The sequence below is a fragment of the Euwallacea fornicatus genome, chromosome 29, assembly GCF_040115645.1.
Source record: "Euwallacea fornicatus isolate EFF26 chromosome 29, ASM4011564v1, whole genome shotgun sequence".
Classification (NCBI taxonomy): domain Eukaryota; kingdom Metazoa; phylum Arthropoda; class Insecta; order Coleoptera; family Curculionidae; genus Euwallacea; species Euwallacea fornicatus.
Genome location: NC_089569.1, coordinates 1,926,459 through 1,946,247, shown reverse-complemented (window position 1 = coordinate 1,946,247; position 19,789 = coordinate 1,926,459). Strand labels below are relative to the sequence as shown.

General features: G+C 36.8%; 3 protein-coding genes across 4 annotated transcripts; 1 reads left to right on the top strand and 2 right to left on the bottom strand.

Moving 5' to 3' along the window:
* Positions 1-259: 259 nt before the first annotated feature.
* LOC136347546 (testis-expressed protein 10 homolog) lies at positions 260-2,763 on the bottom strand. The gene is made up of 8 exons (XM_066297628.1): positions 2,411-2,763; positions 2,151-2,357; positions 1,548-2,100; positions 1,381-1,490; positions 1,082-1,328; positions 799-1,030; positions 407-742; positions 260-346 (listed from the first exon to the last, which is right to left on the bottom strand). Exons 1-8 carry the CDS (start codon positions 2,609-2,611, stop codon positions 325-327), a joined length of 1,908 nt encoding a protein of 635 aa, XP_066153725.1. The 5' UTR covers positions 2,612-2,763; the 3' UTR covers positions 260-324.
* A 400-nt stretch (positions 2,764-3,163) lies between these two features.
* On the top strand, positions 3,164-14,824 carry LOC136347542 (general transcription factor 3C polypeptide 1). 2 transcript variants are annotated; one of them, XM_066297617.1, is made up of 26 exons: positions 3,164-3,976; positions 4,385-4,688; positions 4,743-5,158; positions 5,213-5,396; positions 5,454-5,854; positions 5,906-6,046; positions 6,107-6,717; positions 6,773-6,928; positions 7,345-7,603; positions 7,864-8,098; positions 8,155-8,692; positions 8,753-8,876; positions 8,925-9,066; positions 9,218-9,493; positions 9,546-9,655; positions 9,706-9,860; positions 9,971-10,252; positions 10,302-10,603; positions 10,998-11,173; positions 11,226-11,557; positions 12,181-12,427; positions 12,479-12,629; positions 12,679-12,878; positions 12,937-13,126; positions 13,177-13,261; positions 14,688-14,824. In XM_066297617.1, the coding sequence occupies exons 1-26, from the start codon at positions 3,648-3,650 to the stop codon at positions 14,780-14,782; spliced, it is 6,441 nt and encodes a 2,146-aa protein (XP_066153714.1). In that variant the 5' UTR covers positions 3,164-3,647; the 3' UTR covers positions 14,783-14,824. The 2 variants fall into 2 exon arrangements, with proteins under 2 accessions (XP_066153714.1, XP_066153715.1); XM_066297618.1 differs by lacking the exon at positions 3,164-3,976 and having other exon boundaries at positions 4,520-4,688; positions 4,743-4,799; positions 4,859-5,158.
* A 3-nt stretch (positions 14,825-14,827) lies between these two features.
* Positions 14,828-18,969, bottom strand: Mcm6 (minichromosome maintenance 6). The gene is made up of 8 exons (XM_066297619.1): positions 18,097-18,969; positions 17,637-18,045; positions 17,384-17,575; positions 17,093-17,327; positions 16,530-17,039; positions 15,773-16,097; positions 15,203-15,716; positions 14,828-14,961 (listed from the first exon to the last, which is right to left on the bottom strand). Exons 1-8 carry the CDS (start codon positions 18,186-18,188, stop codon positions 14,854-14,856), a joined length of 2,385 nt encoding a protein of 794 aa, XP_066153716.1. The 5' UTR covers positions 18,189-18,969; the 3' UTR covers positions 14,828-14,853.
* Between the last annotated feature and the right edge of the window lie 820 nt (positions 18,970-19,789).

The following is a 19,789-nucleotide window of genomic DNA, read 5'->3' as shown; positions in this document are numbered from 1 at the left end:
TAACCATCGCAAAAATTACGCTATCGCACAATACTAATGTATTAAATCCCTGCAACCGTTTGGAAATTGGCCAGTAAATGTTCTTTTCTAGGCGGCTTGCAATTTGGTAATGCTCCTGAACACTTTTGAATTAATCACTCTCATACAAGGAAAGATTCAAGCGATCAACAAGGAAGACAGAAGGGAGTAAGGAGAATGGCACGAAGTCTGAGGCATTGACTGAGGGAGCAATAGTAAGGGTAGTAATAAAAGAAACAACAGTGATAAAATATTTATTACTCAGTATCTCAAACTCAGAGTACTTTAGAGCCCAATTTTATTTTCCTAAATTTTCCGCAATTCTTTCCTAATGGAAACAGGAAAAAAGTCTCATCTAAACTATAACACAATGCAAATTTCTACTTACCTCAGACTCAAAACTTCTGCAAAATGCCTCTTAAATCTACCCCCTTTGTGGAAATACTCTGTAACTAAAGCCAACTCTTTTTCTGACCCTGTAGGCAAGTAATAAAAAATCCCAGCCAAACACCTCTCTGCTTGATCCTCAGGCTGAGAACTTAAATCAATTTTCAAATCCTCTAAATTTGTAAGAATTTCAGGCAACTTTTTGAGCAATGCAGTAGTAAAAGCATGGCAATTCTTTTTAGCCAACTTCAAAAGCTCCAATATGGTGCTGTAAGATATAAAAGGTTCACATAACAGGTTGGGTAGTGTAGAGAGCCACTGTTGATATTTTTGATTCCTTTAAGATGAAGAAACAATTGTATATTCAGTATAAAGGTTTTTGCAGTTGAGTACCTGTTCAGCTGGTTATTATCAACAACACCCGCCAATATCTGGAACAATCTAAATTTGGCCTCTGGATCAAACTTTTTATTTTGATAGCAAACAATGCTGTTCTCCAAAAACATCCTAACATCTACCCCACTTCTTACCCACTTCCCCTCATTTTTTCCCAAACACTCTGAGAGAAGCTCAAATAAACAATTCCAACTGCTGTCTTTTAAGGTTCCTTTACTTGTCAGTACATCTAAAAGTATTATTTATAACAAATTCTGAAGACAAGGAAAGTGCAACTCACTTGTAATGTATGACACAATAGGCCCTGACTCCTGCTTTAAGTTGCTATTTGTGCAGTTTACATGTAGTGTCAGATATAAGAAACAGATAAGCAAGTTTTCCTGAACGCACTTTGGATCAGTGTTCTGCTCAAAAAGCTTAAGTTTTTTGGTGCTTTTAGTTGATCGAGCACCTGAGTGGTTGTATGGAAAGTTGTTTAAAAGATGTATGAGGAATTTTTGACCCTCTGGACATAAGAAAACACTTTGCTGCAAATTTTTTAATTTACTTTAAAGACTAAATTATAAAAAACCAACTTACTAATGTAATATTTGCACTGTCAATACTTTTAACATACTTCCATAGCAAATATAAAGTGTTGGTAATGCATGTCAACAGGGAAGCCACCTCTTTAGTTAACACATAGCTTTCTAAAATTCAAACTTTTTTGGAAACCACCCTTAATATAATATTCCAATTACTAAAACCTGAAGAAATTTTTGGTCCTTTTTCCTCTGGAATAACTTCCAGCCAAGTCTCATATAACAAAGGCACCAACATTACTATATGTCTGTTGATATTGTCTCTACTAGCAGTTACTTTAGGCAGGGCAAACATATCTAGAGAATCACTCTCTAGTTTTAAACACACATCCCATTTATACAAAGGGAAATTCCCTTTTCCTTCAAGTGTTTCAACACAGGTAAAATCATCCTCTTTATTAGCCTTCAAAATAATTCCCAAAATTGAGTACAGGCGGCTTAAAACTTTAATCCTCCAGGCAACACTGGTTAATTTACTGCCTAAGTTCAGAGTTAACGTACGGCCAACCTCAGAGTCTCTACGTAGTTTTGAAATGAGTGATAAAAAATCTGGTAGAAGATTCTCTGAGGCTTGTTTTATAAGCCCGCACTTATAATCTATGAAGCAATCTAAAAATTTAAGGGAATCCTCTTGTATGCCCCTATCTATGTTGGTCATGGCACATCGAAGGTTTGTTGAAAAAAAATGATAGAAAGGCACAAGTTTTTCGTAAGGGACCTGCAAGTTTTTACTTAAAAATTCTTCAACGATATTTAAATTATACTTACATGTTCCAAAATTGCAGCAACAGCTTTTGCCGCAGACTTTCTCACTTTTGTTTGTCGATCCTGCATTAACCCACTTATTGCCAAAGTAATTTGGGATAAATGTTGTTGAACAACTTCCTCAGTAAACACTCCTACAACCTCCGACAGTTCCTCACAAGCACTATTTCTAACATTTTCATTGTAATGCCTTACACGACTCAACAAGTCCTGGATAAAATACCTATGTAGCAGCATTAATTTTCAATTTCAACGATACCTACTTTAATGTTCAGCTTACGCTTACTTAAAATTGACTCCGAAGTCTTGTCTTTAAGCTGTTCAGACAACACAATGGCTCTAACTTTGAAGGCAGTGTTTGTTACATTTTGACCCTTTGGGAGGAACTTGGTTTTGGTGGATTTCAATTTTACTTTAGCTTTTTCGGCCTTTATGTTTTTTTTGTGACGCTGGTTTTTACCCATTCTTGTGTATAGTAACGTATGAGGTAAATAAGAAAACTTGAAGGAAAAGAACTGGGAAAATAGGTATAGATCGGAAAGTTAGGTTAGAGTAAACAGATCACAAATGCAAAACTGCGCTCAAACTGATCTATGTGAACGGATATTTGTTTATAAAAAAAAAAGTAATTGATACATGTAAACTGTTCTTGGTCTCAATTAAGGGTGCAAAAAGATGCTACAGAAAAAATCTCCAAAGGTTTGCCAAAAGATGTAGAAATGAGGAAAATTCAAATTTAAAAGATTTTTCCGCTTCCCTCTCTGTCTTTTTTTCTCTTTTTCGCTCCTCTCATAAAGCAGCCCTAATTGACAAGTACCACTTTCATCTTGACGTCAATATGCATTTGATAAAGCTTATAAGAACAATGGCACATAAGGGTAACATAATATTTAAAAATTATTACTAGTGCCTGGAAGATCAGATACAAAAATTAAGTTTCTGCGCATGCGTCAAGTTTAAGATACTTTATTGCTAATATGCAAAATATGTACTATTTATTTTTTTATGTCCATTTTACCAAAGAAGATTTAATCTAAACGTAGCAACTGTTTTCATGGCCACAGAAATACTCAAAAATTGGTTTACATGCGTGAAGGTTGTAAGAGTTTAGAAAAATAATCTTATTTATGTGTTATTAAATATTAAAAAAACACCTGAATAAATATAGAAATGGCAATAAAATAGTAAATAAACAGAAATGTTATTATTTTCTAAGTTGAGGAACTATGGAAATTGCGCAACGTCTAAGAAACCTGCGCAGTGCAAAATTTGTATACATCCTCACGATTTGTTGTGCCCTCTAAAGTGACATTTCAAAGCATTGCAAAGTGTTAATGTTATCCCTAGATTTTGCAATCTATTAGTGATAAACAAACAACAAAACGTACCCCTAAAATGCATAAATCGGGAAGTCAAATTAAAAATAATAAGATTGATTAAGCAAACTTATAATCGTAAAGCAATAATAATTCTTTCTTTAAATTTTCTTGTATTTTAAACATGGGCAAATTCATTACCTCAAAGTTTTCCCAACCTGTCACGGTGGTGAAAAGAAAATCTGCTAAATCAGTTGGAAAATCTGGGCAACACTTGGAAAAAATTCTTCATATGTACATGAAGCAAACCAAGGATAGTGGTGACAAAAGCTCGATAAAAGATAAACATGTCAAGAGTGCTGAACAGAAGCAAATCGACCAGAAGCACGAAGGGGAAGTAGCATTTCAAGATTTACGAGTTGAGACATTTTTAAACCCTTGTTCTAAAAGAAGATGTCTGAAACTAATCAAACCTATAAATGATATATTTGATGATGATGATTTTAATGCCAGGTAGGTATATAACTTCTCCTTAATGGCTCTGACAGACAGATGAATTGTTTTCACCACCAAGTGGCACTCAGGTGCTATAAAATTGCTAACATATAACGTATTTGGAGGTCTAAATTGTAGTTTTTCAAAAAATAATATTGACTGGTCAGAATCCATTTCCTTCTTGGTTCAACTATATTTTGCTACCATATATGAATACCTTCTATTCTCATGTTCCTCTTTTATGCAACTAAATAAATAGTTTGCACAAGTAACTGAGTGGTCCTGTATAGTGAGGTCAAAAAAAGGCATGCCTGTCAGAGCTCAGAACTTTGCATATTGTGTGATATTTCCCACATGCAAGAACATGTGAAATCAAGGTCTGTTTTTAAAAAATTTTATGTATGAGTGTCTATTTTTTATTTGTAGCTATGAACACTTCTCCAAGGGCAATTTAATCTATACAATATTTGATGAAATTGCTCTTGAAGGTTTAGATGGAATCACTCTAGAAGCTCTTTGGAAACGTATTCAGCACTCATTTAAACTTGCAAATTTGCCTTTAAATCTAAAGACTAGAATATGGAGCCTGATATGCCTTAATAAAGACATAAGACTCTTCAAACTGCCCACAGAAAGAGATAAATTGCCCTTGGTCATACATAGGGAGAACCATCCAAGATCCCCCATAACTTTCTCTGATGCTGACTATTCTGCACTTGACATTTATAAGGTATAGTAACAAAACAAAATTTTTATCCTTATATTTTAATCTTACTACTTATAGGTTGAACCAGCACCTAAAGGAACAGAATTTGGCTCTTGTTCAACCTACCAAAGCCGGGTAGATGTGACTGAGTCGGCACGAAAATTATCTCTCAACAAAATTTTTGATCTTTACAGCAACAAACTGGTCATAGTTGCTTCGGAGGATGCTCGCAAATATGCTCTTCTGGGAGGTTTAATTGATCCAAATTATGAGCTTGTTCAAAATGAATATTGCCTGCTAGAGAGAATTGGTAGAGCTAGGGAGTTCGGAGCTATTACTGCGGGGCCTTTGGCTTTGACCGTAGGTTCTGGGCTGGATGCAAAAAGCATCCATCATTATTGCAAAAAGTGGAGTAAGGAGCATCTAGTTGTGCGACAGAATTGCTTTCTTACATCAGCAGTTGTGGGTAAAACTGGTCGTTTGCTTCATTTGAGGTGACTGTTAATAAGTTCTTAATCATTGCTTTATAAGGGAAATTTTTCTTACAGGAGATTTTCTCAAGTTATTAAATCAAAAAGTCATGTTTTGCTGGAGAACATTGTTAATTTATTGAAAAACAGCCCTGATTGTACAGCTCCATTAGAGGAAGTTAAGGAGTTGTTTGACCCATTGAATTCATTTAAAATGCTTTTTAAAAACCAAGAGTATTCAAAATATTTTGATATGAATATTGTAAGTTTCCCATAGGCATTGCATATTAGTGTATTTTCAATGACATTGGATTTGCAGCATAAAACCTATAGGGAATATTATAAAGACGCTACATATGATGAATACATGGTAAAAAGTAGGGTGAAGGAGAGGAAGATTTTATTAATGCGGCTGAAAGATCCATATATCAACATTTCTGCTGCTTTGAAAGATAGTCAAGGAGCCGACTCCTCAGATGAAGAAAACGAGGAGAAAGAAGAGGAAGGGCATTTAGTTGGTCGTCGTGTTTACAACAAGGATTTCATCAGAGATGTGTTTGATTACATATTAATCAAAGGTCTGGAGGGTGCGGCCACTGTAGACTTACAGAATACTTTTGACGCAGATGTATCCAGTTTGAGAGTAGTTTTAAAACGGCTAGTAGGGCGCAATTTAGTGATAGTAAAGAAGTGTGACTTGGGTCGACAGACTGTTAATCAGTGAGCACATAAAAATTGGTAATGACGTTTTTTGATTTGCAAATATTTCAGATACATTGCAACAAAGTTGCTTGAGAATGCTGACTACAAGCCTGAGGACCTGCATTTAATGCCTTCTGATAAGTCGTGTAAAGTACTTGAAAGATTAAGACTGCGCCAACAGAAAAAAGCCGCAGATTTACCTAAAGAAAAGTTCGTAGTAAAAACCTTAAAAATCAGACAAAAAGGTTATTTATTTTGCAATCTTTTTAGAGTGTATTGTAGAGAAAAAATGGAAGCAGATCTGGAATTTTTATCCATAGACTCTTGCCCTCTAACCTCCTTCCCAGCTCCCCAAATAACTTTCCTAGGTTTTAGAAGCGAAACCTTAGAACCCATGAAATCACTCTCAACAACTGAAGTTTTAATTTCCACCCCAAACGCTACTTTTTCACCCTTTAGACTGACCCTCAAAACACCTAAAATCAGCTCTGTGGCCTGTCTGCAGCTCACTTATGAAAGCAATAGTCGAATCAGTTACACCCTTAGTCCAAATAGTGGTGATTTTATTTCTTTTAAATTCTCTCCGGACCACTTTACCAAAGCCTTTCTGTTGCGTGCATTACTGGACAACTTGGATATTAGCGAACAACGGGTAATTAACTTCCTAAATCCTGTTAAAACTAGTCAGAAGGCAGAGAAGCGAAAAACTGTAGAGAAAGATACGCCTCTCCCTGTGAAAGCCCAAAAAACAGATTCGCAGGCTAGCGTGTTGGGGTTCCTATTAGGGAATGATCCCAAAGTGATTTACACAGAAGAAGATCAAAATCAAGATTTCGTTATGGAAGTGCAGGAGTCGCGGACAGAGGCAGAATTGAAAATGGGTTTGTTGAAATTTAGTTTGACTTTTAAGGTTGTTTTTCTCGGTTGACCTTTCAGGAGATATTACGCAGTACGTCCATGATAAGTCAAAGATAACCACCGAAAGGGTGTTATCCAGAATTTTGGCGATTTTGCGTATTATTCAGGAAGTGGAGGTTTTCGAAGAAGCGAATAGAATTGCGAAAATTATTGTCGACGAGGAGGCCAAATCGGGTAAGATTGATTTTAGGGTCAGTATTATTTTCTTTTTGGGCGGTTCTATGGGCCATAGAAAAGAGAAACCATATAATTGTTCGATTTGCATAGCGGAAACGTGAAGAATCGCAAAGTAATATGAGTTTGATATTGTGAGACACCAGTAGGAATTGATGGCTTAGTTGAAATTGCATACCATTCTGAGTTAAAACTATATAGTTTTTTGTACTGAAAATATCATAGAACTTAAAAAATAACTAACAGTAGTGGTTATCACTAGTGGCTTGGAAAGTCTGATGAGATGAATGACCAACATGTTTTTAATTAAAAAAAAAATAGTTCCCCGTGAGATATGTTATTGCATCAAACGTTTTTTTTTATATTGTAAGTCGTTTTCGTGTTTTTGGAAATTGTACAATACCTCTCAATTTTAGGCTACGACAAGAAAATAGACCGCAAATCGCTGCATCGCATATTTAAGCGACTATGTAGCGAAGGTTACATAAAACTCGTCTATGTCACGGTGCGCAAAGAAGACTTCAAGAAAGCTTGCTGGTTTATCTGCCATCCTAAAGTGACTCTGGATCATTACAAACTCAAAGAAACCATCAATCAATTGCGAGAGAGAAGTCTTGCTTACACGAAGAGAATTCTACCAAATTCTGTGAAAGCCAAAATCGAAACGAAATCAAGGTGAGCTTGATTGCCTAACGGTTATATGACGTATTCGAGCACTTGCACTAGTACGGCAATATAGCCAAAATTTTTAGTGTCCTTTATTTTGTTATAATGTATAAATACATGTTAAACAAACGTTGATAACATTTTACAACGATATTGCTGCAGTTGGTGCAAAAATCGGAAATAAATCCAGACGTCTGATTTGTAAATGTCAATGATTAAAAAGAAGGTTTTTGCTACTCATTTATATTAGAAAATGAATTTCCAATTAGGTCTCCTTTCGTTGCTGAAGACGTGCTTCAAAGTTTGTCCGAAATTCAGGAACTTACCAGTCTTGGAGCGATGCAAGTTCCCTCCAGGGTCAATGGCAAGCGCTTGGGTCAACGCCCCAAATTCGCCAGATTACGTCTGCTGCACCAATTTCTGTTTTACTTGGTTTACGAACTGACCCAGAACACTACGGCATTGCCTAAGGAAGAAGTGGGTCAACTATTTGAGCAATATAAGGTCTTGACCGACCTATATTTTTTAATACAGATTTTTTTATTTTATTCCTCTGATAGATGAAACTTACAGCAGCAGAGCTCGCAGATCTACCTCCAGTATATGCGAAAGAAATTTCCTGGAAAACCTTCGTCCCCCCACTTCCTTTCCACCACAATTGGGAAGACGGGTGGCTGCTTCTTGTCGATGTAATTCTCCGTTTGCCACTGCTGCTAATTAGCTGCATCTTCGCCATTAGATTCACCTCCGACGAACTTCAGGAGGTGCTGCAGCACCCGTTCAAAAAGTTTTTATTGTTGCGCGACCAATCACCAGCCATTCGAACTATGGTGATGCATCGGCGTAAATTTGTCGCGGATATGATCATGCGAATGCTGGAGCTGTGTAAATGCGGTCTGGTGCAATTCGGACCCTCGGTATTTCACGACAAAGAAAAGAGCTTCTTTTATTTAAATCGCAAGGCCTGTTTATGGGATACCACTTCCTCGGCTTCAAGAGGCAATCTTCACATCGAAGAAAAGGAATATCCAGAAATTAGATTCCGATTTAACAGTCCCGGTGATGTAGTTGAGTATTGGGAAACGATGAATCGAATAGGTATGGGGAAATTTATTAAGTCGGGCTGTTTTTGCAGAATTGTATCTTTTTTACGCGTAGCTATGCAAACTCGTCTTGGAGAGACTAGACCAGGCGAAGCTGAAGCTAGAGTCACTGTGGATCCTAGTATTAAGTTCAGTTTACAGAAGGCCAAAGCAATTCGAACTCACGCTGAGGCTAAAAGGTACATATAATATGTTTACCGGCATATTGTAATCGATAATTTTTGTAGACTTGATAATGGAAATATTCCGGGGGATCATAAAGGTGCGGCCGGTCTGGATTCGTCGATGTGGGTTCACTTAGGACGGAACTGGAATTATTTCGCTCCCACCAACGATATCGAGACTCTTAAAAGCTTGAAACTCGATGAGGTTAGACAACGGTTAATAATAATACCAGCCATATAGTTTTCATAAAATCGCTTAAATTCTCTTGCTAGCAAAATTATCAGGGGTTGGATAAACCATGCTTTAATGCTACTTAATCGAGGTTGCCCTTCTAAGTATTTCTCACAATGCATAGGTCGAGAAGCCAGCAGTTCTTGTCAAGCCATTGAAACCGCCTTCGAACAAATACTTCCTCACCAAACAGCCCACGGTGCAAAAAAAGAGAAAAGTAGGCAAATCCAGGCCTGTACAAGCGAAAAGAACTAAACAAATAATTAAATTCAAATGGAGAAATTTGGGCATCGACAGCGCGGAAGACGCCTTAGACAAGGCAACTACCTGGAAGTTCGGGGGCAACCGATACAGACCTCATTGGTCGAAAACCGAGGACCGATTTCTGGTTCTATTTAAGGTATATTTCTGTTGATCTGCCAAAATGTTTCTAGCTTAAATTTCTTTTATAGATGGCATCAGTATTTATAACCCCCGGAGCAAACTGCCAGAAAATCAGCTATCGTCTGATTAGAGATTTGTTACATAGAGTGTCACCGAAGTCTCGTGATAAGACCACCAGGTAAAACTGAAAATGTGAATGAAATAAAAACGACTAACAAATCTTTACAGAACGGTCATAAATCGCTTGCGAAGTTTAATGAAGAATCTGCCCATTCTATCCGACATAGAAGACCTAATTTCAAACCTGTATAAACTTCCTCTGGTCAAGAAGTATTTCGTCCCATTCCGAAGATTAATGGCACAAGGTCAAAACAATGACTCAGGTTAGTTTTTAAAGTATGAGAGGTTGTAAATCCAAATCAACTTTTGGCGAAAAGAAACGAAGTTCTCCGATTTCTGTTGAATGGAAGTTTAGTTGCAAAAATTCTCTTAGATCCCAAAGTGACCATTCGAGAGCAAATGCTGCAAAGTGCCTTCGTATTCATATCTTTCTACTTTATAACGCATCAAAAGGAAGTTGAACTAGCCCTTCATGGACGGTACAGCCATTTGGACTTCTTTAGCGAATCTAACCGAGACACTTACGCCTCAATAATCCAACCCTATGAGGAAAAGTCGAGAGTTTACGAGAATCCATCGGATTTAGCCGAGGTAACTCGAGACACCTTATTAAGTACTGTGGTGTGTGCTCTAAGTCAGAAGGGAGGCACTAGCGGTAAGTATGCGCCATTAATAAAACATGTTTTATGTTAGGACATTCATAGAGTGGACTTTTCAAACGTACAAGATACTGCAACAGTTCAAAGAGGAAGATTTGCGGGCCATTTTGCTGAAAATGGGAGTGCACCGTATGGTGCAACGCAGAAAGGTCCCTTCAAAAATATTTTTCGCTCCCTATCGCCTTTCCATGTACTACATATTCTCGCAAAGCTGCACTTTTTATTTTGACACTATGGAGGAGGCCTACGAGTGCGTTAAAAAAGCCCAACAAAATGCAGAAGGATTAGATTTCAGTGACTGTGCGATTACGGAGAAAAAGCACGGGCAGTTGATGGGACTGAACGAGGTGAGTTCGATCTAGGACAAGTCGCTAGCAGATTTCATTTGTATACAAAAAGATATGGTGGCGCAATCCATATAATGATGTTGATTGTTAAAAAACAGGACCTTGCAAAACTTTTATGAAAAAGAGAATTTTTCAACTGAAATATTGAAGCCAAATAAAAAAAAAAATTGCTTTTGTTCTAGAAGAGACCGTATCAAGCGAAAAAGTCAAGAAATTTTCCACTCAAACGTTGGTCACAATTTTTAAAAAATTGCCGTTTTGCTGGCAACTGTTAATTTATATTCACCATTTCGTCAAAAATTTTAATCAGCATGACTGAGAAGTATAATTATTTATGTTAAATTTTCAGGTGAAATCACAACACACTGATATTGAATTGATTATATCTTTCCAGATGCTGTCTTTAATATTAGACGAAATCACTCTTAATTTCTCATTCCCTCAATACCACTTAGTTTTAAACCTGGATATAAACGATCACTCTGAAGTGATTGATGAATTAGCCAGAAGGTATCAAGCGAAGCTTAAAAATGAAGCTAAATCTGGAGAACCACAAATGACTAAAAATAGGTATGAGAATGTTATGAAGTCTCTAAAGCATTACTGAAAAGTTGGGCTTTAGTTCTGTTCAAGACGATGAAGAAGATGAGCTTCCAGTACCTGAAGAAGTTTCCAAGCCTCCCGAAGAAATTGAACCGGAAATTGTTTCTCTGGACGATGATGAACCCCTAGATTTGTCCATAACTGCGAAAGATAATCCCACTATCGATAATTTAAAGCATTGGATTTCGGAATGTATCGACGCAGCACGCGTACGCAGTCCCAGTCCCGAACTTTTGACGTTAGAGATTAAGAAAGAGCTCGTCGATTTTGAGATAGAGATTAATGCAGATGAAGAGAATAACGTGAGTGTCAGAGATGTTAGGATGTTGACGTTGGATGAAATCAAAGAGGGTAAGTGATACTGAATTGACGTCTTATATTGCAAAGTCTTGCAAGGTGCTTAAAGATTCTCTAGCATAAAAAGTTTTTTAAACACATGAATTTATCCAACATGAAAGATAAAGTAATCATATAATACTGTGAAATCCGTTCGGTTTTTGAAAAATAGTACAAAATGAATCACAGAATAATGAAATTCTAAAATTTCTAGGTACTTAAGAAAAATAATAAAATTTACGTGATGTATGAACAAAGGCTTTCTACAGGATTTTATGGATCAAGACCTCAGAAAATACACTACGTTGCATAGTAGTTTGAGACAATCTACTCTCGTATTAAGCAACACCTATTACTTAATACGAATATAAAATTTGGTAGCTCTATATACAGTAGTTGAAGCACAATAAACTAAAAACCTAATTTTTTCTTCATTTTCAACACCCTGTAATTTCGCTACCCATCGCAATTGAACACACGCTTATGTGAATTTTTTCCTTTGCTTTATATTCGAGATACATACATCAAAATAGTGTCGTGCAATTCTGAAACACCCTATATAGGTTACATACCCGGCAAAACTCTTACATCACTGCTGTCTTTACAATTCTTGCTTGTATTTCGAGTTTTCTTCACAGAAATGCTTAAACCAGACAACGGTTCAGAAGAGCGTCTTGTACCGTACATTAGCAATCTCACCAAACTACTAACCGAAACATTCGACGAAGTAGAAAGTGACGATGGCGCCTCGTATTTGATGAAAAAGCACTTTGTGCAGAAGTACCCAACATTGGAGTCTCTCGTTTTAAGCCCATCGTCAAATAACCAATTTTTTGCCTCACTGGAAGCGCAAAATTACCAACAAGTAAAAGAAAGAGTTGAAAAGTATGTATTTATTGTCAGTTTTTTGTATGTCAATCAAGCTTTGTGTTTTAGAGATATGTTGATTGGAGCCCCAGATCAAGGTGCTGCTGCAGATGAAATTCTCAGAAATGGAGGGTCAATTGAGGATGTTTCTATGGCCGATGCGATAGTGAGTTATATCAAGAATAAAGGAGTGTGCGGTGTGGGCGGTTGTGAGCTAAAGGTGGGGAAATTTGTCAGTTTATTTCAGCCAACTATACTCTCAATTGCAGCGAAATTTCTCCAACAATATATGCTCAATACTCAAAGTTTTAACTAGGCATAAGGTAATTTTGGGAACGGGGATTTGCTCCCCAATATTCGTGCACCACAATTACCAATCCTCCTGGCTGATGAGCACTTTCAAGGTTACATCCAGAGTTGATTTGACTCTAGATTCACCCATGGTTCCAGACACTTCTCAAAATATTGAGTAATTTTTTCTTTTTTTTTTTAATTTCATGTAATAATAAATCCCTGATATTTCACAGTATTAGCCAATGGTACAAAGCGAGACCTTTTCCTTGGATACATTTGGATGGGAGTCTAGATAAGGACAAATTTAAACTGTGGCTATCGCAAGTGTTCTCTTACTGCATAGAGAACCCGAAGGTTCCATTTTTGTCCGTCTGTGATAAGTTTTGTTATATGAGACCTATGGACGTTTTCTATTTATTAGAGGTAATTAGGGAAGTATAAGTATATGGAATTTTAAAGAAACGTTTTAATAGGTTTTAGAGGAAATTGGTGCAGTGGAAGTGCGCCGATTGATCATAACGGAAGTCGATTTGTTTTCTCAATATGACGTGGAAGATTGTAAGTTTTTTTTAAAGGGGGTTATTGGATATACAGGGTATTCCAGTTTATAGTAGTAGGATCTTAACCGTCAATAGAAGACTTTCTTAAGATGAAAATGTTACGTAAATATATATTGAAAACGGCTCAGTTTTTGAGATACAGGGAGGCAAACTTAACTTTTTTTAATGATTCACACAAATATCAAAATACAGCCATGAAATTTGATATTTTGGGATTTTTCGCAGTGCAATATTTGTTAAAATTTTCGTCAAATTTACAGAGGGTGCATATAGTATATATACAGCAGCAGTCAAAAGTAGACAAACAAATTTTTTAATTGAAAAATTAAATATATTTAATCAATATTTTGTTGCATAGCCCTTACTTAGTAAAACTGCACTACATCTTCTTTCATGAAATCTAATAATTTATTAATTGTTTCCTGCTCAATTGAGTTCCAGGCATCTTCTAGTGCACTAAATAGTTCTTCCTTGTTTTTAAATTTATCTGGATGATCCCGTCTTATTTTTTTTATCTATCATGTCCCAGAGGTTTTCAATGGGGTTCAGGTCCGGACTCTCAGGAGGCCATTTCATTACACTGACATTATTGGTGGCAAAAAACTCTTTGATAATTTTGGCGGCATGCGTTGGATCATTGTCATGTTGAAAAATTCATTTAAGAGGCATGTTATCTTCCGCATATGGTAACATAACATCTCTTATTATTTCTAAACACCTGTAGCGATCCATTATTCCATCTATTCTTACAATTGGTCCTACACCAAATCCAGAAAAGAACCCCCAAAGATGAGAATAAACTAAATTTACTCTCATCCAAAAATAGTACCGTTTTCCACTTCTCTTTCGTCCAGTTTAAGTGTTCTCTTGCGAATTCTAAACGGGCCGCTCTATTTTTCGCCGAAATTAAGGTTTTTTTTGCGGACCTTCCATAAAGATCATTTTCTCTAAGCCGACGTCGCACAGTACTAGATGGTATTCTTAGCTGCCCATTTTCACTGCAAATATCCACCGCTGTTTTCTTTGAATCTTCTCTGGAGGTTCCTACTATTCTTCAATCGTCACTTTTTGTGCTTTTACGAGGTCGGTCAGATTTGAGAAGAGTCGTAGTTGTTCCCCGTAAATGAAAGCAACGAATAATTTTATTAATAACACATCGATTTAGATTTAATTCGCGCCTAATATGCGATTGCTTTATACCCGATTTATATTTGGAAATAATTAATTTTCTCACATCCAAACACACAGGTTTTCCTCGAGGCATATGAGAAATAATTGTATTTGTATATATAGCAATTATAGTTAAATATACAATCACTTAAATACGATATGAGAGCAATAAACAAATGTTTCTCTATTTTTGACTGTTACTGTATGTATATATATATATATATATATATATGTGTGTGTGTTTATTTTTTTAGGTAAAGGAACTATGCTGGATCAATTTGAGGATTTGTATGTCCAAACCAATAACGCGAGTTTCACGCGATTAGGATCATTTTTTCATAAATTGTGAAGATGTATATTAAAAAGATATTAATAAAATTATAATTACAAATTTGCATCTTACTAAGGATAAAAAATATTTTACTGATCTATCAAGTAGTTGGGGTGAACCACAAGTAACGGATCCTCTTCGTCTTCTTGAGTGCTTCCTTTCAAGCCTACTTTTTTTAAGGGAATTATGATCTGGTCCTGAAAATGGTACAAAAAAACTTATAGAATCTGATGCACCAATCGTAAAAGTTTAAATTGATATCAATTAAACGCAATAACGCACACACAATTTATCATTTTCGACCTAAAGTCAAGTTTTAGACGATAAACGAACGTACAAGTTACTCAAATATCAATCATTAATATTAATTCGAAGTTCTGCAAAAGAACTCTAGTTCTGGATTTCAATTTTGGGGTTTAAAATAAAATTAAATCTTACATGATAAATTAGCCTATCCAACACCTTCTCCAACATATCCTTCTTCTCAATCAACTCCTCTTCAGACTCGATTTGATCCGCTACGAGATTTAAATACCACTCGATGACATCGCTCCTGTGAGTACCCTCCTCCTCAAATTTGGCCTCCTGCTTCCTCATATAAACCACAATCATGTTGCTCAGGTGTTTGTACTCGTCAAAGCTGAGCACCATCTTCTTTTTTGTTGTCTGCGGGGCCGGGGTCTCCGGCCTTTCCGGTTCCATTCCCTCATCCTCATGTACGGATTGGTCTTGATCTGCTTCAAGATGTATGTCCGGCTGCTCTACTCTGATTATGGATTTGTTGAGAAGTCTATAGGCTTCTTTGACATGTTTGGGTTGAACTTCGTCGCTTATGTCCATTCGAGCCATAGCTTCAGACAATCGAATCATGCTTTCAAGCTGTCGCACTGTGATTCTCCAAGTGGATTTTCCTGATGTTGTGCTGTCTCTCAGTCTCAGACGATTGTAATAACTTTATATAACAAAATTATTAAGTTAAAAGAAAGACTTGCAATGCAGAAAACGTACCTGACCAGCAACTCTCCAGCTTCCTTATTAATCATAGGTTTAAACTTTCTTGCAAAACTAATATATTGCAACACCTCTTGCTTGGAATAGATCTTTTCTACGCTAGCTTCAATGTTGCAGTGCAGATCCACGATTTTTCGGGCAATGGCGTAATCGATTACCTCGTTGCATTCATCTACCAATATGAAAAACAAGTCAAATCTGGACATGATTGGGGCGGAGAGTTGGATGTTTTGCTGCAGCGAGCGCGAGCGATCATAACGGCCTCCTATGGGGTTAGCTGCAGCCAGGATTGAAGTTCGGGCGTTGAGGGTGGCACGGACACCTTGAAGAGAAATTGTGATATAGAAAGTGTTCTAAGACCAACTATTACTTGTTTCTATTAAGCTCACCTAAGAGTTCAAAAATAAATTGGAGAAATAACCTCCATGTACGACTGCACTGTATATTGAATAAAGTATAAATTTTAATCTTGATAAAATGGTGATAGAAAAGTTCCATTGATAAGAATTTACCCTGGTTCCCAGAAAGCATGGGAAATATTATTAATATACTTTGAACAGTTGATAAATGCGTTAGTCGCCTACTTAACCATGCGAAACCAAAAATCCATTTTTAATATTTTGGTACGTTTAAAAATTTTTCCTAGTCGTGGTTTTTTTATATCACAGGGTGACCAATTTTTTTATGACAAACATGTTTAGTTATTGTACCAGCTGCTAATCATGAATACACTGATTCTTTGTTTCAAACTCACCAGCTTTTGCGATTGATATTGTCTGCTGTTCCATGGCTTCATGGATAGCTACTTGATCTCTGGGATCCATTTTATCAAACTCATCTATACAGCAAACACCATTATCCGCCAACATAAGGGCGCCTGCTTCGATTACAAAGTCGGAACTCTCCTCATCTTTGACTACTGCTGCTGTCAATCCTGCAGCAGAAGAGGCCTTGCCTGAAGTATATACAGCCCTAGGAGAAAACTCAGAGACTTGTTTCAAAAACTGGCTTTTAGCTGTACTAGGGTCTCCCACAATGCAGCAATTAATGTCTCCGCGAAGACTAGTACCCTCCTTTGTGATCTTGGACACCCCTCCAAACAACATTAGCAAAATTCCCTTTTTGACTTCATCGTTGCCGTGAATGCTGGGAAAAAGGCTGTTAATCATATTGTGGTAGAGATTTCGGTCGTGGGACATTTCATACATATGTCGCCACTCTCCTTCAGTCATTTGCTGACGCATAATTTCGGGAGTAATATCACCTAAGAGCCCATAGAGTAAACTTGAAGATTCAAAACAAATAAGAACAAGTTACCCAAAGGCATCTCAATGCCGCCGAATTTTGGGTTTGTCGGCTGCACGCTACAGGCCAAGAAAGCCATTCGATAATGCAAGTCTCTGACACCCAAAACTTTTAAACCCCTAACACCCTCAGTTTCATCTCCATGTTTATGTTTTGAGGCAATTTGAGTCTTTGCTCCAGGTAGAGACATAGAGCCTACATCTGGCACCACTATGAGAGTACCCGTAAAGTCATAACGATCACCTGCCTAATTTAACAACAAATTAAACTTCATTCTTAACCCTTAAAAAGATTAAAACTAACCTGAACACTTTCTACATTTTCAGCCCTAAGAATAACCTCAACACTCCTAGGCACACAGCCCCTGGGAAGCTCTGCTTGAGTCTCTTGAATTCTAACCTTTTGGAAATCGACAAATTGAGATTTGTCTATGTTTAGCATGAACCTGGATCTGTTGTTACACACTGGATTTCTGCAGATTGTCGGGTTTGTGTACTGTTTTTGGAAGATGAATAGTATAGAAATTGCAGTTTTACTGAAGATAGATAGATTTCACCTTAAACTGTTGTTCAACATTCTTTATAACAGTCTGACAATCGAGGCACTGAAAAGTTCCTGAAACCAGCTCAGGATGTACAGGATGAGTGCGAATAACTTGCCCAGAAATCCGAATTAAAGTTCCAATTTTATCAGTTTTGAGCTCCCTCACTACATGTCGTGTTGGAACTTCCATAAAAGCTATATAACAATCTTTTTGCTTTTTCAACTCAGACCTATCTTTGACAAAATTCGAGACAGCTTGACACACATAGGGGTATATCCTATAGTACTCTTCGATGATGGTAGTGGCCAGATTTTGGTTATATTTTTCCACATCTTCGAAGCTAATTTCAATAATGCTCCGCTCTTCATTTTGCAGTTCTTTGGCCAGTTCCAGGTATTTTAATTCCCCATCTTCCTTGTATCTGTTGATGCCACTTAAATAGGGAAGTTTTTAACGAAAATGGAAAACTTACTCTTCCAAAAAGTCCTGAAAAAGCTTCTGGCATCTAATCCCGACTTCATCTCGGTGTTGACGCTGGCCTGCGGTTACGTCCGCGACATCCATATTCAAGAATTGATGGGAAGAGATTCACGGATATTTATTTGCTGTTTTTGAGAATATTTCTTTTAATTAACGGGAACTAAATATGATTTGGTAACCAGAACTTTGGCGCCAAAAGTCGAAAACAAAACAAAACATAAGCGGAAATGTTAGGTTATGTCAGGTTTCGGTCCGTATAGTGCTCTGTCCTTTTAGGACTATGGTCTAGAAAAGGACAGAAAACTACAAGTACGTCTGTGAACAAAAAAATATAAAAAATTACGTTTCTGCGTTTAAATAACCGTCACCTCTTTTTCAACGATTCATAATAATTAATAATAAGGTGGAAACGTTTAAGAATTTAACTAATTAGTAAATAAACTTGTCTGTACAAAGCGATCCATAATAGAAAATAACTGTAATGCGTACATGATTTATTACAATACTGAGATATCGGAAATTAAAATGCACCCGCTAGGAAGTTCTCCACCACTACTGGAACGTTACGGTAGAGGGTCTTTTTTCAATAAAATATCCGCCCGCAAAGATAACGTTAACTAGTTTAGAGTAATATGGGAGGACCTGAATGTTTTTCCAGAAATAACACATTCGATGCAAATCTGTAACCCTAAATATACTAAAAAATATCAATATTCAGGCACCATGTTATTAAGAAAAATTCATGGCGTTTGTATTTAAGATTTTAAAAAATACTTGTAATAATACCCTTGTTTTGAACTCTTATTAATTCAGAAATACCACCTAACAGTTACATATCTCTATACAAAAACTACTTTACTTCAAGCCTAGACAATACTTCTAGCCTCCTTGCAAACTCTATATTATGGATAACGTGCTAAACATCCAACTTCAAAGCCATTGAATCTGTCTTGGATAAAGTGGTTTTTGTACGAAGATAAGCTATTAGATCGCCTCCCTGAGCTGATCTGACTATAAAGTAGGGACATTATAAAATTAACTATAAACTAGCCTAACATGGATCGATTCAGATGGTATCTCTGCCCGATAATCGAAGAGAGCCGTTAAGACGAAGCTAGGGACATATTAACGGTCAACTGCTTTTTGAGGGTACCGATACAGCCCAACGACGTAACAGTGGACGAAAAATACTTGTAACGATGATAAATCTGTTCAGCAATGACTTTGGTTATTTCATCATTTATAGTTTCAAACGCCTAAACCATAATAGCAATAAATTCTTCTAGGTTATTCTAGAAAATTAGCGCAAGGGGATTAGTAATAAGAATTGGTGGAGAGATTTAGAACAAATGCTATAGAAAAATCTAGAAGTTTAAATTCCAGCCAGGTGTTCTAGAACCTATGGGTGGAAGCTGTGAAAACGGGAATTGGAAACGATAGTTTAGTCCTAACGAGGCAGAAAAGGCGAGAGAGACACACAAGCATTTACTGATACCATTGATTCCGCTCGGTTTGGCCAAAATTTCCATTAAATTCGGATATAAAATTAAAAAATACGGTTTTTGGTGTAAAAAATGCACAATACAAACCACAGTACTATGCTTGATAACAGCCCAGACAGCGCATTCGCTTTCAATCTGTTCGATACTTCCCTACCACAATCGCGAATATTCTCGACATATCTC

Excerpts from the sequence above, each read along its gene's own strand:
- Mcm6 (XM_066297619.1), bottom strand. The coding sequence starts at position 18,188 with ATGGATGTCGCGGACGTAACCGCAGGCCAGCGTCAACACCGAGATGAA. Across the intron at positions 17,328-17,383 it reads AAAATGTAGAAAGTGTTCAG|GCAGGTGATCGTTATGACTT; the intron begins GTTAGTTTTAAT and ends TTGTTAAATTAG. Across the intron at positions 14,962-15,202 it reads TGGATAGGCTAATTTATCAT|GACCAGATCATAATTCCCTT; the intron begins GTAAGATTTAAT and ends TACCATTTTCAG.
- LOC136347542 (XM_066297617.1), top strand. The coding sequence starts at position 3,648 with ATGGGCAAATTCATTACCTCAAAGTTTTCCCAACCTGTCACGGTGGTG. Across the intron at positions 5,397-5,453 it reads AATATTTTGATATGAATATT|CATAAAACCTATAGGGAATA; the intron begins GTAAGTTTCCCA and ends TTGGATTTGCAG. Across the intron at positions 8,099-8,154 it reads AACTATTTGAGCAATATAAG|ATGAAACTTACAGCAGCAGA; the intron begins GTCTTGACCGAC and ends TTCCTCTGATAG.
- LOC136347546 (XM_066297628.1), bottom strand. The coding sequence starts at position 2,611 with ATGGGTAAAAACCAGCGTCACAAAAAAAACATAAAGGCCGAAAAAGCT. Across the intron at positions 1,031-1,081 it reads TATTGTGTCATACATTACAA|ATGTACTGACAAGTAAAGGA; the intron begins GTGAGTTGCACT and ends TAATACTTTTAG. Across the intron at positions 743-798 it reads GATAATAACCAGCTGAACAG|GAATCAAAAATATCAACAGT; the intron begins GTACTCAACTGC and ends TTCATCTTAAAG.